The sequence below is a fragment of the Hylobates moloch genome, unplaced genomic scaffold (assembly GCF_009828535.3).
Source record: "Hylobates moloch isolate HMO894 unplaced genomic scaffold, HMol_V3 SCAFFOLD_2, whole genome shotgun sequence".
In the NCBI taxonomy this organism is placed as follows: domain Eukaryota; kingdom Metazoa; phylum Chordata; class Mammalia; order Primates; family Hylobatidae; genus Hylobates; species Hylobates moloch.
In genome coordinates, this window is record NW_026652277.1 from 44569527 (window position 1) to 44584953 (window position 15427).

Consider the following 15427-nt stretch of genomic DNA (forward strand, 5'->3'; position numbering starts at 1 on the left):
GGTTTTTTTGTTTTTTTGTTTTTATTATTATACTTTAGGTTTTAGGGTACATGTGCACAATGTGCAGGTTTGTTACATATGTATCCATGTGCCGTGTTGATTTCCTGCACCCATTAACTCGTCATTTAGCATTAGGTATATCTCCTAATGCTATCCCTCCCCACCTCCCCCAACCCCACAACAGTCCCCGGAGTGTGATGTTCCCCTTCCTGTGTCCATGAGTTCTCATTGTTCAATTCCCACCTATGAGTGAGAACATGCGGTGTTTGGTTTTTTGTCCTTGCGATAGTTTACTGAGAATGATGTTTTCCAAGCTTTGATCAAATGAAAAAAAATTGTATTCTTCACTTAAAGAACAGACTAGGATAAAATAAATAAGGCATTAGAAAATTTCATCATGTGTTTCTAGTTTGTTTTTTCTTAAGTTCAAAGACTGGACTCAGATTAAACAGACAACAGTGAATAACTTTTGAACCTGCAACTGCACATTCAACTTAATGGTATGTTCAGATTTGTTTGATAAGCTAATAGACTGATCAGGATAAATAAAACAATTTGTGTTGACAGCATTAGCTCTATGACCATTCAATACATCTCTTTAGAGTTGAAGTTCATAGGTGTTTGGATTTTCTGGGAGCACTGGCTGCCTCCATTGCTTAATGAATATTGCATTTCTCAAAGCCGTTTTGTTTTCCAAGCTACTGACATCTTTTAACTATTACTTATAAATAGAAAATAGCTTATATTTTCAAGATAGCTCTTACCATGATCCTTCCATTTTCTTGGGTGACGAAATATTCCCAATGCTTCCTCCATTTGGCAGGGTCATGATGACAGGTGCAGCATATTCAATTTTTTTCATCCCTCTGGATGCAGCAGAGCTCAAGTGGCTTATAATAATACTGCCATTTCAATGGCATGCCCTTACCTTCTTACCATTTACATGGTGTGATAAGGGACCACTGGTTGTTTTAAGTACATCTTTGAGTTGACCCTTTCCCCAATAGTATTAGATATTTCTTTCTTTTTAAAATGCAAACACCAACTTGAACCAGATAAATATTTCTTTTAATCAGTAAAAGAACCAGCACAGTTGGTAAGAGAAAAAACACAGATGATCCATATGAAAAAATCAAACCTTTACAGAACTGTAAGATTGATGCCACTTTCACTTACTGACAAATGTTAATCTTCTCCATCAAAGGTTGTTTTTTCCTTTAAGAGAGGAGTGGTGGTCTGTGATTTTTCTAAAAATGTTCGCCATGTTTTACTATCTTGAAACTTAAATTTACATCCACTAAAACATCTCTACCTCTTAAAGTTTTCGTTTATTGGTTTGTGTGTGCGTGTATGTGTTTTTTGTTTGTTTTTTGTTTTGAGACAGGGTCTCACTCTGTCACCGAGGCTGGAGTGCAGTGGCGAGTACCACCATGCCTGGCTGATTTTTCTATTTTTTGTAGAGATGGGGTTTTTGCCATGTTGCCCAGGCTGGTGTTTACTGCTTTTTGAAGTCTAGAAGAAACTCTAAGAAATCTTGTTTTTTGTGAAGCAGTATCTGAGATTCAGCAATTTCTTCACTTTTATGCACAATTTTCTTCTGTTTAAATTTAAATAAAAATAAACACTTTTTACAAAAAAGTTCTCTGTGTTTGCAGGTGGACAAATGGGTACTCATAAATTTGGTTATAATACGACTTGATCTACATGTTCTGAAAAATCGTTTGGTAATATGTGTCAAGACCATGTGTTCACATAGATTAACCTAATTATTACATTTCCAGATATTTCTCCATACAGAACTCCATGAAGAAATAACTAGATATGTGAAAAAAAATTTATGTCGACATATGTTAGTCATGGCATTAGTGGTAATAATAAAAAACGGGAACAATCTAAATGCCCAACAGGGCAGATGTATTTTGGGTAATTCATATGAATTAAAAATGTATAACTTATGAATTAATTGACATGTATCACATATTCGTATATTCTATATTTTTTTAATTTTAGTGACAGGGTGTCACTCAGTTCAGGCTGAAATGCAGTGGTAGTGTGATCATAGCTCACTGTAACCTTAAATTCCTGGGCTCAAGCAATCCTTCTGCTTCAGCTGCATAGCTGGGAATGCTGGCATGTACCACTATGCCCAGATAATTTATTTTTATAGAGACAGGGTCTCGCTATGTTGCCCAGGCTGGTCTTGAACTCCTGGCCTCAAGCAGTTTTCCTGCCTCAGTCTCCCAAAGGTCTGGGATTACAGATGTGAACCACTGTGTCCAGCCTTCATAAATATTAATTTATATTGATTCACTCTGTAGTTATTAATAGAAATCAGGGTTTTGGCCGGGTGCGGTGGCTCACGCTTGTAATCCCAGCACTTTGGGAGGCCGAGGCGGGTGGATCACGAGGTCAGGAGATCGAGACTATGGTGAAACCCCGTCTCTACTAAAAATACAAAAAATTAGCCGGGCGTGGTGGCGGGCGCCTGTAATCCCAGCTACTCGGAGAGGCTGAGGCAGGAGAATGGTGTGAACCCGGGAGGCGGAGCTTGCAGTGAGCCGAGATTGCGCCACTGCACTCCAGCCTGGGCGACAGAGCGAGACTCCGTCTCAAAAAAAAAAAAAAAAAAAAAAAAAGAAATCAGGGTTTCATGGAATGTTTATGATACAATATGAAGTGAAAAAGCAGTACACAAAACTGTACAAATAATAGCCCAATTTTAAAATACAAACACAGAAGACTTAAGTAAGTATTATCATTTCGCAACATCAGTCTCCTTTATTTATCTTTCAAATTTGCAGTTGTCAAGAATTCCTTTCCTTTTTGCTGATTCAACAGATTGTAACTTGCTGAGCAAGTCACTGGGCTGGGTACCATAGTACCTCCTTCCATTTGTAATGGAAATTTCAGCTTTAAAGAGCTTTCATACATATATATATTCTTACTGCACAAGCAAAATCCTATGAGGGAGACAAGTATTGATTTTCCCATTTGACAAATGAGGAAATAGAGTCTTAGAGAAACTGGAGCAGTTGTCTTGGCATAATCACATGACTAGGAAGTATAGAGTGGGGACCGGAGTCTTAGCCTAGTGCTATTTTCTTTACGCTTTTAAACTTCTCCATTTTGTGGGTGGTCTACATAGAGAGTCGCCATGTGGCACAACTCCACGGAGCCCCATTTGTAGTATTCTAAGGGGATGGAATCCCTTAGGAATGAACAATGCGTGATCATACATAGTGTATAATGTGGGCACCTTGACCGTGTGGCACTTCAGTGTATGCCTGCTGGTTTTCATCTACCAGTGTCTGCATTTCTTTGCCTGCAGGCTTGCTCAGAAGCCAGCAAAGGCTGCTTTGTCTACTGGATGTGCTAGGGAATTACTACCATTCTCCCAGAGTGGTCTTTCAACCAAAGTCCTGGCCCCTCAGCTGGGATAAGCCTGAATTGTTTGTTCTAGTTTGTCCTACACTGTTTCTCAGCATTTTACCACAGGAATTAGGCTTCAGCAGCCTATCTGTTATGCAGCTAGACAACACACCCTTTACTGGCATCTTCTCTTCTTCTCCCCGTCTTTCCCACTCCACTATCCCTATTGCCTACACCTCTCAAACCACCTGCCCTGGAATCTTCGTTTCAGGAAAATAAAAGCAAAAATGCCATAAATGATAGCCCTGTGCTTAAAGGCTAACTGGGTACCTGAATTGTGTAGCTGGTGTAATAAACAGAGAAACATGCCAATTAATGTTTTCGGACATAGAGAAGGTGCCTTTTTCAAAGTCAAAGTCTCATGATAAAAGGCACATTACCTGTTACTACTTAGAAAACAGACAACTCTCACATCTGCTACTATATCGAGTTTTTATTAAGAAGTAAAGTGCTCAGTATTACACATTAATAACATTCTCGATTGTCAAGAAAGACTTGCATATGTAACATCTTTTTAATAACACCAGTACACAGGGAAAGATAATAGGGAAGAGATGAGGGGGGAATTCTCCATGACTAAAGAAGAAAAATATATGTAATTTATGGGTAGAAAGGAGGAATTCTGCAAAATTTTGCAAGTGAAATGAAAAACGGTACAATAAAAAGTATCATAAAAAGACTTTCTAGTGACCATAATTGATATATGGCACATGGTCGATACACATGGATACCACATAATAGCTGCACTTCAAATTGAAGTTTGTTTACATGTAACAACATGGTACATATACATAAATACGTACAGTCAATATCCCTGGAATGCAAACTTTAGTATGTAGTAATAAAGAACTTTGTGTAGCATATTCAAGAGAAAGTAAAGATAGAGATGAAGCCATGAGGAAAAACTTACAGAAACCCAGTATGTTTCACTTTCAACCTGGAAAGGTCTATTTGCTCGTGTTCTCATTGGAGATTGGACTGACATTCTACCAGTTAAATGAACTTGTGAATTTAAAATATAGCATTAAACGGCAGTATTATCTTGGTTCTCCAAGTGAGGGTTATTCAACAGCACTGCATGCTCTTTTGCTTATTAGCTCTCAAAATGTCATCTTACTCAACATTTCTGTAAAAGAAGATTTTTTTTTTGAGAAATAGATTTCTCCCCATAAATTTGGGTGAGACCCTCTCATAAAGAAAACAGTGTTGCTAACTCAAATTTTGGCTGATACTGTCTAATGTATGAACTTTTAATACCAAAACCTCTTTTTTATTAGATTGAGCTCCATTTGGATTACAAATTCTAGTTTCGAAACACAGGATCAAGAATACTTGAGTACTATATTTTTTATTTTTGCATTTTTTGTAGAGATGGAGTTTCGCCACATTGCCCAAGTTGGTCTTGAACTCCTGGGCTCAAGTGATTCGCCTGTCTCGGCCTCCCAAAATGCTGGATTACAGGCGTGAGCCGTCATACCTGACTGAGTACTATATTCTCAAAATAGTTTAAAACCAAATGCTTTATGAATTTCAAAACTTTCTTAAAATTGTGCTTAAAATGAACATAATTGTTGGATAAAAACTTTCAGTGCATACTAAAAATTTAGTAAGTTGGTCTTACTAGATTAGTTATAACATTAAATTCAGTTGCAAATGAGTAGAGCCACATGGGAAAAAGAATATGTAGATAAATCTTTATGCTAAACTAACCACTAAAAGAAATTAAACTGAGTGACAACTTAGGGCTCCCTCCTGTGTTATGGTTAGAGATGCCATTTTATCCTATAACTGATCGTTGGTAGTTTTACTCAGCTTATTCAAATTAGAGCCAAAATAATGTAAAAATTAAGTGATACAGTTAGTCCCATAGACATTAGATATGATCAACTTACAAAAAAGCATAGTATTTAACATTCATCTTAACCATTCACACAGATTCTATCATAATGACTACATACCCATTCTATGATTTGGAGTTCTTTTCCATTTTATCTTTTAGAAAAGTTTACCCCAGGAAGGTAGTTGAAATAAAAGGCCCCTTTCTTAAAAGAAAGCTATGTATTAAGCTCATGAACTATGCCAGAGTGGAAAGGAATGCCCCATTTTCCTTCACGCACTTGGAAAAAAATAACAATACTGATTTTTGTGACTGGAAATGAAACTCAGAAGCCCTTTGACAGCTTTCTAGCTTTAAAAGGCTACTTCATTGTCAACTGAGAAGACTCAGTCATGGTGGCAACTGGGCGTACCACTCAATATATATCATGAAGATTCTTTTGTCTGTACTCAATATTTATACCTAGATTTCTTATATGAGAAAAAGAAAAAAAAAATCTGAACCATGGGTAAAGTTTATATAAAATAAATTAAAGTGCAGAAGATTAGCAATCGGTCACAAAGACTAGCATCCTGTGGTGGTCAGGGCATATAAATAGTGTGCTTGTTACAGCAATTCAGGACAGCCGCTTCCTCACTTATTAGAAACACACATACTAAAACACACATATCATACGTGGACATTAGAACTCCCATTTCCACCTGCACCTTCCATGCCTTCTGTAGACTGGGAGGAAGATGGGCGGGAGCTTCTGGGGCGAGGTTGACCATTGAGTCCCACTGGCGTGCCTAAACCATGACTGATCTGGGAAGCTGCATCATCGGATTCCCAGCGTTCCAACTCTTCACGCACTAGCCGTTCCATCTGTTCCCTATGGATTTCACTGTCACGACCCAGCCTTTCATCCTAAAAAGGGAAAAAGAAACCCGTGTTGGGGGCAGTAGAAGGAAATGCCTTAGGAAGTCCAGGGACCAAATAATCTGTAGTTTGGTAAGGCTGGAGATTTACAGCATATAATAGCAAATCACAGAGTTGCTGGAGTAATTTTTCACTTTATTCTACCCTGCAGTGAAGGCAGGACCATTAGCATATGGAGTATTAAGAAAGTAACACCTCCAGATTATAATTTTATCTGTAGTTACGGAGAAAGATAAACATCTCAGCGTAAGGGTTAGACAATATGACTACCTTGATGTGTTATAGAAAGGTATTTTACAGAAAGAGTGTTTCTGTTTCAGAGAAAAAAATCTGAAAATGAGAGTAAATGGAAACATCATTGTGAATTTCTATAAATGTAAATTTTTTTACTCTTCTTCAATACTTCAAATACAACCGCCACCAACATACGTTTCATTAATAACACTATCTCAGCAGTGGTGTTTCAGCTCATGACTACTGACCTCGGCCACCCCATCCAACAGCCTTCCCAGCACCTCCCTCCTCTTCAGTTTGGCTCGCTCCATAATCTCTAGCTTCACGATCACGGCGTCGATCTTGGACACTATGCTGCCGATGGAATGCTCCATCCGGTCCACTCGTCTCACTAGGCTGCAAGGAAAACACAGTACAGAGGGCCAAAGTGCTTGTCATTGTCTTTTCAGCCCCACTGGCTTTTCAAATGGAAGTGCTAAGATTTTTTTCTTAAGCAACACAATCATTTGAAACACTTTCTAAGTTGTCTCAAGCTTTACAGATAAACTGTCGGATGCCGCTGGTGGCAGTGTTAACTGAAACAGCTTTCCTGCAAGTCCGCACGTATCAGAAGTCTTCAGAATGTATGCCTAACCCTTTATTTAGATATTCCATTTTTAGAACATTTTCTAAAGGAAAATTTTATAGAAGTATATGTGTAATTTTTGGCTGTAAAAGAGTGCTGCTTCTTAATCGCAGATCATTGAAAAATGGCTACATCAAACAATTGATGGGGGGGTAGGACATGATGGCTCACGCCTGTAATCCTGGCATTTTGGGAGGTGGAAGTGTGCAGATCACTTGAGGCCAGGAGTTCGAGCCAGCCTGGGCAGGATGGCAAAACTTCATCTCTAAAAAATAGGTGGGCGTGGTGGCAGGTGCCTGTACTCCCAGCTACTTGGGAGGCTGAGGTGGAAGGATCACCTGAGCCTTGGGATGTTGAGGCTGCAGTGAGCCGTGATCATTCCACCACACTCCTGCACTCCAGCCTGGGTGACAGAGTGAGACCCAGTCTCCAAACAAACAAACAAACAAACAACACCCAACAATTGGTAGGAAATTAAATAATCATTGTTCATCCATACAATAAAATTCTAAGGAGACATCAGACATTATACTGTGGCAGATTATTTAATAAAATAGAATCAGATTTACAACATATTAAATAAAGCTTGAAAAACAGTATGAAAACAGCATGTTCACTTACAATTCTATTATTTTGAACTTAAAAAATATATACAAATATTTTAAAAACTTGTAAGCCAAAGACAGCCTCTGCAATGGTGGCAAGAGGGTTCTGTAGACTCTCTCTTTAGTGAAACAACTGTAACTGTTGAAAATTATTTTTTAAAACTCAAATATTTAAAATTTCTAAAAACTTTTAAGGGTGTACAGCAAATGAAAAAGCATTTATTTAAGAAAATCTACTAAATTTTAGTATGAAGAGATTCTGTGGCACTGAAGCCATAATCTGAGCCTTCTCTCCTGTCCCCAGCTCATGTGATAGAAGCACAACTTCACATGGGTGCAGCTAAGAGCACAGGGCTCCCTCCTCCCCCAACTTCTAGTCTAGGGCTACAGTATCCCCAGGGAGGGGCAGGCTGCCAGCATTTCTCATCCTAACATTTCCATTCTTTTTTTTTTTTTTGAGACAGAGTCTTGCTCTGTCACCCAGGCTGGAGTGCAGTGGCGTGATCTTGGCTTACTGCAACTTTGCAACTTCTGCCTCGTAGGTTCAAGTGATTCTCCTGCCTCAGCCTCCCGAGTAGCTGGGACTACAGGTGTGCACCACCATGCCCAGCTAATTTCTGTATTTTTTTAGTAGAGGTGGGGTTTCCCCAGGTTGGCCAGGCTGGTCTCAAACTCCTGACCTCAGGTGATCCGCCTGCCTAGGCCTTCCAAAGTGCTGGGATTACAGGTGTGAGCCACTGTGCCCGGCTTTCCCACTCTTGTTAAAAAAGTTTTTTAAAGCTTTTTTTTTTTTTTAATAGAGACAAAGTCTTGCTATGTTGCCCAGGTTGGTCTTGAACTCCTAGCATCAAGTGATACTCCTGCCTTGGCCTCCCATAGTGCTAGGATTACAGGCATGAGCCACCATGCCCAGCCTCAATATTCCTACTCTTTTCTTTTTTTTTTTTTTTTGAGACAGAGTCTCACTCTGTTGCCCAGGCTGGAGTGCAATGGTGTAATCTTGACTCACTGCAACCTCTGCCTCCAGGTTCAAGCAATCCTCCCACTTCAGGCTCCCGAGTAGCTGGGATTACAGGTATGCACAACCAACCCAGTTAATTTTTCTATTTCTTGTAGAGATGAGCGTCTCACCATGTTGCACAGGCTGGTCCTGAACTCCTGGCTCAAGCAATCCTCCTGCCTTGACCTCCCAAAGTGCTAGGATTACAGGCGTGAGCCACTGTGCCCAGCCTGTTCCCATTCTTAAATGCATGTTGCAGAGGTTCTAATCCTGTTAAGAGTGGCTAAGGGGAATGGGGCTCTCTTCTTCCACTCAGTTCCCACCTGTAGGGTGGAGTTTCCATGCCAGAAGAAGCAAGGTGAGAAAATCAGAGACTGCCATCTGAGCCCAGTGACTTGTTCATAAAGCAGGATGTCACAGAGAGGTGGGCCACTGTCCCTGGCTCTGTAAAGCAGTAGCACAGTTTTGCTCATGGGGAGACACAGGTCATAGGAATATAGAACTCTTCTCAAGTGAACAGACTTTATTTGGAACAAAGTGTGAGGAAATTAAAGACTAAGGATGCTCTTGAAAACAATGGAGATTGTGGGGATAAGCATTTAAGAGGAATCTGGTAGCCTCATGAGATAAACAAATTACCAGCTAGTTCACCAGAGAGAACCAGGGAAAGAGACAGCTAAGAAGACAGTTAAAGACTGGCCTCAAGGGCCAGGCGTGGTGGTGCATATCTGTAATCCCAGCCCTTTGTGAGGCTGAGGTGGGTGGGCTGCTTGAACTCAGGAGTTTGAGACCAGCCAGTGCAACATGATAAAACCCCATCTCTATAAAAAATACAAAAATTAACCAGGCATGGTGGTGTGCACCTGTAGTCCTAGCTACTTGAGAAGCTGAGGTGGGAAGATTGCTTGAGCCTGAGAGGTTGAGGCTGCAGTGAGCTGAGATTGCACCACTACCTTCCAGCCTGGGCAACAGAATGAGACTCTGTCTCAAAAAAAAAAAAAAAAAAACAAAAAAAACTGGCCTCTAAAACTAGCCCTGCAAAGAGGCCTAAATTTAAGTGGATCAGACTGTGGAGCAAATTATATCCCAAGGCATTTTGGAAAACAATAGACCAATCAGTAAACAATGAAATGTAATAACTGGGTCAAATACCCACAGAGGCAGGATATAACAAAGAGGTCAGAGAAAGTTAATGAGCACCCTGCTAAAACCACTGTCTTCCCAGAGTGACGACATATATGGCCACAGCTGTGCCCTCTAAGGAATAAAGTCAGAGGCAGACACTGTGGGGAAACAGACTGTATGAAAAAGTAAACAAGCAAAGAGCAATAAAAACAAGTCTTGGGGAGGAAAGGGAATCACTATCCAGAGTTCCTACAATATATTATCTAACATGTCCAACCTTTAACAACAACAACAACAACAACAACAACAACAAAACAACAACAAAAAACAAAACAAAAAAACAGGAAAATGTTCCCATACACAAGAAGAAAAAAAAAGACAACTGAAACTGTCTTTAAGAGGGCCCAGATGTCAGACTTAGCAGACAAAGACCTGAAGGTACCTATTATAAATATATTCAAACAGGTTAAAACAAACAAACAAATAATAAAAAACCCCACCATGGTTAAAGAAATAAAGGAGGCTGGGTCCAGTGGCTGATGCCTGTAACCCCAGCACTTTGGGAGCCTGAGAAGGGAGGATCACTTGAGCCTAGGAGTTTGAGACCAGCCTGGGCAACTTAGACCCCATCTCTACAAAAAATAAAAATCAGCTGGGTACAGTGGCTCATGCCTGTAGTGTCAGGTACTTGGGAGGCTGAGGTGGGAGGATTGCTTGAGTTCAGGAGTTTGAGGCTGCAGTGAGCTAGGATCATGCCACTGCACTCTAGCCTGGGTGACAGAGAGAGAACCTATTTCTTAAAAAAAAAAAAAAAAAAAAAAAAAAGGAAGTTATGATGACATTGTCTTATCAAATACAGGATATCATCAAATACAGAATAAAGAGACAGAGATTGCTAAAAAGAACCAAATAGAAATTCTGGAGTTGAAAAGTATAATAAATAAAAAATTCAGGCTAAGTGTGGTGGCTCATACCTGTGATCTCAGCACTTTGGGAGGCCGAGGCGGGAGGATCACTTGAGGCCAGGAGTTTGAGACCAACCTGGGCAACATAACAAGATGCCATTCCTACAAATTTTTTTAAAAAAATTAGCCAGCCATGGCAGCATGTGCCTGTAGTCCTAGCTACTTGGGAGGTTGAGGCAGGAGGATCATTTAAGTCCAGGTGTTCAGGCTGTAGAGAGCCATGATTACACCACTGTACTCCAGCCTGGGTGATGGAGTGAGACCCTGTCTCTCTCTCTCTCTCTATATATATATATATAAATAAACAAATAACTAGAGGAGCTCAACAGAGATTTGAGCAAGCTGACAGAAGAACAAGTCAGTGAACTTGAAGATAGATCAATACAGACTATGCACTCTGAAGAACAGCGAGGGAAAAAAAATGATGACAAATGAACAGAGCCTAAGAGAAATACGTGATACCCTTAAGCATATGCATAATGCGGGTCCCAAAGAAGAAGAGAAAGTGAAAGAAGCAGAAAAAACACTTTCCAAGTAGGATGAACTCAGAGATTTACACCCAGACGTATCATAGTAAAAATACTGAAAGACAAAACCAAAAAAATCTTGAAAGCGGTGAGAGAAAATTGAGTCATCATGTACAAGGGGACCACAGTAAAATTAGCAGCTGTCTTCTCATCAGAAACAATACAAGCCAGAGGAAATGAAGGAGAAAGAAAAACATTCTCAGGTAAACAAAAAATGAAAGAACTCATTGCTAGCAAACCTACTTTACAAAAAATACTAAAGGAAATTCCTTACACTGAAAGCAAGTGACTCCAGATAGTAATCAGAATCCACATGAAAAGACAAAGAACACTGGTAAAGATAACTGCGTAGGTATAAAATATAGTATATATGTGTATTTCTCCTTTTGTTCCTTAACTGATTTAAAAAGCAGTTGTGTAAAAATATGTACATAGTTGGATCTGAAGGTCTATAATAGAAATGTAATATATTTGACAATAATAGGAGGTAGGCAGTAGCAAAGCTGTATCGGAGAAAGAGAATGACGACAGATGATAACTTGAATCCAGAGGAGCAAAAGAAGAGAATTAGAAATGGTAAAAAAGTAGGTTAATATACAAATTTATAAATATATACTTTCTCTTCTCTCAGCTTCATTAAGAGATATAAAATTATATACTATATATTACACAATGTGTTATAAAAATGTAGTATTGTTCTAACAATGTGATTTGCAACATATGTAGATGACTATATATACATATAGACAGATGAATATATAGCACAAAAAGAGGGAAGAGGAAAAAAGCTAAATAGAAATGATATTTCTATATCTCACTAGATTCAGTTAATATATATCTGAAGTAATTTTTCATAAGTTAATTGTATAAACTAAGTCTTAGAGTAACTCCTAGGAAAATGACTAAAAAAAAGAAAAATCATTAAAAAAATTTAAATGTTATACTTGAAAATATTCACTTAATGTACAAGAAAGCAGTGAAGAGGAACAAAAAAAAGTAAGCTAGAAAACAAAAAATAAAATAGTAGACAGAAATCGACTATATCAATGATAACATGAAATGAATGGATTAAGCAATCTAATCAAAAACAGAATTGTCAAACTGGATAAAAAGATAAGATCTAATTATATGCCGTCTACAGGAGAGACATACTTTAGACTCAAAGATATAAATAAGTTTAAAGTAAAAGGATGGAAAAAGATTTATCATGCAAACAGCAACCAAAAGAAAGCTGGAGTGGTTACAGTAATATCAAACAAAAAATACTTAAAACAAAGAATTTTACTAGAGATAAAGTGGATAACATCTTGTAATGAAAACAGGGTCAATTCTTTTTTTTCTTTAGCCTCATCAAGTTGAGAGAGAAAATAGGGTCAATATATTAGGAAAATATACTAGTTATAAATATGTATGCACCCAACAACAGAGTTCCAAAATACACAAAGCAAAACCTTACAGAATTGAAGGGATGAACTCCAACTAATAATATTTGGAGACTTTAATACCCCACTTTCAAACATGAATACCACATCTAGGCAGAAGATCAACCAGGAAATGGGAGATCTGCATAAAACTATAAACAAACTAGACCTAACAAACATCTACAGAACACTCCATTCAACAACAGCAGAGTATTCATTCTTCTCAAATGCACAAGGAACATTCTTCAGGATGAACCATATGTTAGGCCATAAAAATATATAGAAACATTGATAAACACATGCAAATAGAGACACAAACACCCAATAAACATTTTTCATTGGTAGAAATATGGGAAATGTTAATGTTTTCTTTTGCTCTTATTTGCTAATTCCTATAGTAAACATATTACGTAAGAGAAAAAACACCAATCGGCAAGTGCTTTTTTTTTCGAGACAGAGTCTGGCACTGTCGCCCGGGCTGGCGTGCAGTGGCACGATCTCAGCTCGCTGTAACCTCCGCCTCCTGGGTTCAAGCAATTCTCTTGCCTCAGCCTCCCAAGTAGTTAGGATTACAGGTGCCCACTACCACGCCCAGCTAATTTTTTGTATTTTTAGTAGAGATGGGGTTTCACTATGTTGGCCAGGCTCGTCTCGAACTTCTGACCTCATGACCTGCCCACCTTGGCCTCCCAAAGTGGTGAGATTACAGGCGTGAGCCACTGCGTCCGGCCAGTACAAGTTATTTTTAAAAGCTGGATGATTAGTAATGGAAAGGAGTGAATTCAGAGAGATGAGGGAAACTGCCTGGTCTCATGTGGACTCTTGTCAACACAAATTCTGCCAATTCATTTATACTTACACTTGAAACTCTTCGTAAGAAACGCCACTAGAAATGCTTCCCCTCCTTCTGGAGCTATGTCCACTATCTTCATCGTCATCCTCCTCAGAGTCATCCAGGCTTCGAGGGAAACTTCGGCTGCTCATGGGACGTGGTAAAGAACTGTGATCCAAATCCAGGTCCTCCTGAAAAACAAGGGGTCACTGAGTGAGGAGCAGAACACTGAGACCCCACAGAAGCCTCACCAAGGACTTGGGCAAGCAGGAACTGGGTGCATGCATTTACCTGGGATTTCTTTGTATTTAACACCAGGCTGGGGTTCCTGCATTTTTCAGTTTCATAGATTGGCAAATTTAACTAACAGCAAGGAATAGCCAACTTTTTGTTTGAACAAGAAAGAACATTAAAAACACAGCAGGCAAAGAAAAAAACTAAATGAAGACATACGGGCCAGGCATAGTGGTCACACCTGTAATCCTAATACTTTGGGAGGCTGAGGCAGGAGGGCTGCTTGAAGCCAGGAGTTCGAGACTGGCCTGGGCAGCAAGGTGAGACTCTGCCTCCACAAAAAAATTTTTAAAAATTAGCCAGGCATGGTGATGCACGCCTGCAGTCCCAGCTACCTGAGCTACCTGGGAGGTTGAGGTCGGAAGATCACTTGAGCCTAGGAGTTTGAGGCTGCAGTGGGCCATGAGCCATCTTAAAATAATAATAAAATAAATAAAGAAATGAAGAAATATATTAGAGGTTGAGTATCCCTTATTTGAAATGCTTGGGACCAGAGGTGTTTTGGATTTGGGATTTTCAAGAATATTTTGGAATGTTTGCATTATACTTACTGGTTCAGCATCCCTAATCTGAAAACCCCAAATCCAAACTGCTCCAGTGAGAGCATTTCCTTTAAGCACGACCTTTGAGTATCACGTCTGTGCTCAGGAAGGTTTAGGTTTTGGAGCATTTCAGACTCACATATTTGGGTTAGGGATGCTCAACCTGTATCACCTTCTTTTCATAAAAGATAATACATTCAACAGCTCCAAAGTAGGAAGGATGTAATGTCAGAATAAGAACTTTGTCTAAATAGAGCCTTGCAAAAATTTTCCTCATTTCCTTTATGCTTAAATTTCACTGTGACTGGAGAAGTCTGTCACCTACTAGCACTGTTCTATGGAGTGGCATTTAGAAACCACTGTCCTAGACTTCTCATAGGAAAGTGGCTTTTGTAATAACATTTATCTGTGTTCTCTGTACCTCAGTTACCACAGATTTTTGTTGTTGCTGTTTAACCATTTATTTTTGAAAGTTAATGGTAAAGCTTTGAATTTTTTTTTCTGACTATAAAAGCCCACTTATGTTTACTTTTAACTATTTTGTAAAAAGTATTCAAATGGAAGGAGGCTGCTAATTTTATTATAAATGTTAATAATTTGGAAAAGGCACGGTGGCTACCGCCTGTAATACCACCACTTTGGGAGGCCAAGGTGGGCAGATTGCTTGCAGTCAGGAGTTTGAGACCAACGTGGTGAAACCCCGTGTCTACTACAAATAGAAAAATTAGCCGGGCATGATGGTGTGCGCCTGTAGTCCTAGCTACTTGGGAGGCTGAGGCAAGAGAATCGCTTGAACCCGGGAGGCGGAGGTTGCAGTGAGTAGCGATTGCGCCACTGCACTCCAGCCTGGGAGGCAGAGCGAGACTCTTATCTCAGAAAAAAAGAAAAAAAAGTTAACAATTTAAATAGCTACTAACTAACCAGAATAATTTCACATCTCTTGCTAAGTCCTTTTTTGCTTTCTTCACTCTCACAGACATTGTGGACTCTGCAGCTAATCAGGCTTCTCTTTTCAAGCTGATTACCAGCAAGCTTAGGGCCCAATTTGTAGCCCAATCTTAATAAGCATATGT

At 39.3% G+C, this 15427-nt stretch overlaps 1 protein-coding gene across 1 annotated transcript in view; it reads right to left on the reverse strand.

Moving 5' to 3' along the window:
• Positions 1–3844: 3844 nt before the first annotated feature.
• The window catches only part of PKD2 (polycystin 2, transient receptor potential cation channel), a 70755-nt gene continuing 59172 nt past the window's right edge, over positions 3845–15427 (reverse strand). Inside the window, exons 13-15 of the mRNA XM_032143097.2 lie at positions 13546–13709; positions 6667–6814; positions 3845–6172 (exon numbers count right to left, since the gene is read on the reverse strand). Of these exons, the coding sequence (XP_031998988.1) occupies positions 5936–6172; positions 6667–6814; positions 13546–13709 (549 nt within the window). The 3' untranslated portion in view covers positions 3845–5935. The remainder of the gene's footprint in view (positions 6173–6666; positions 6815–13545; positions 13710–15427) is intronic.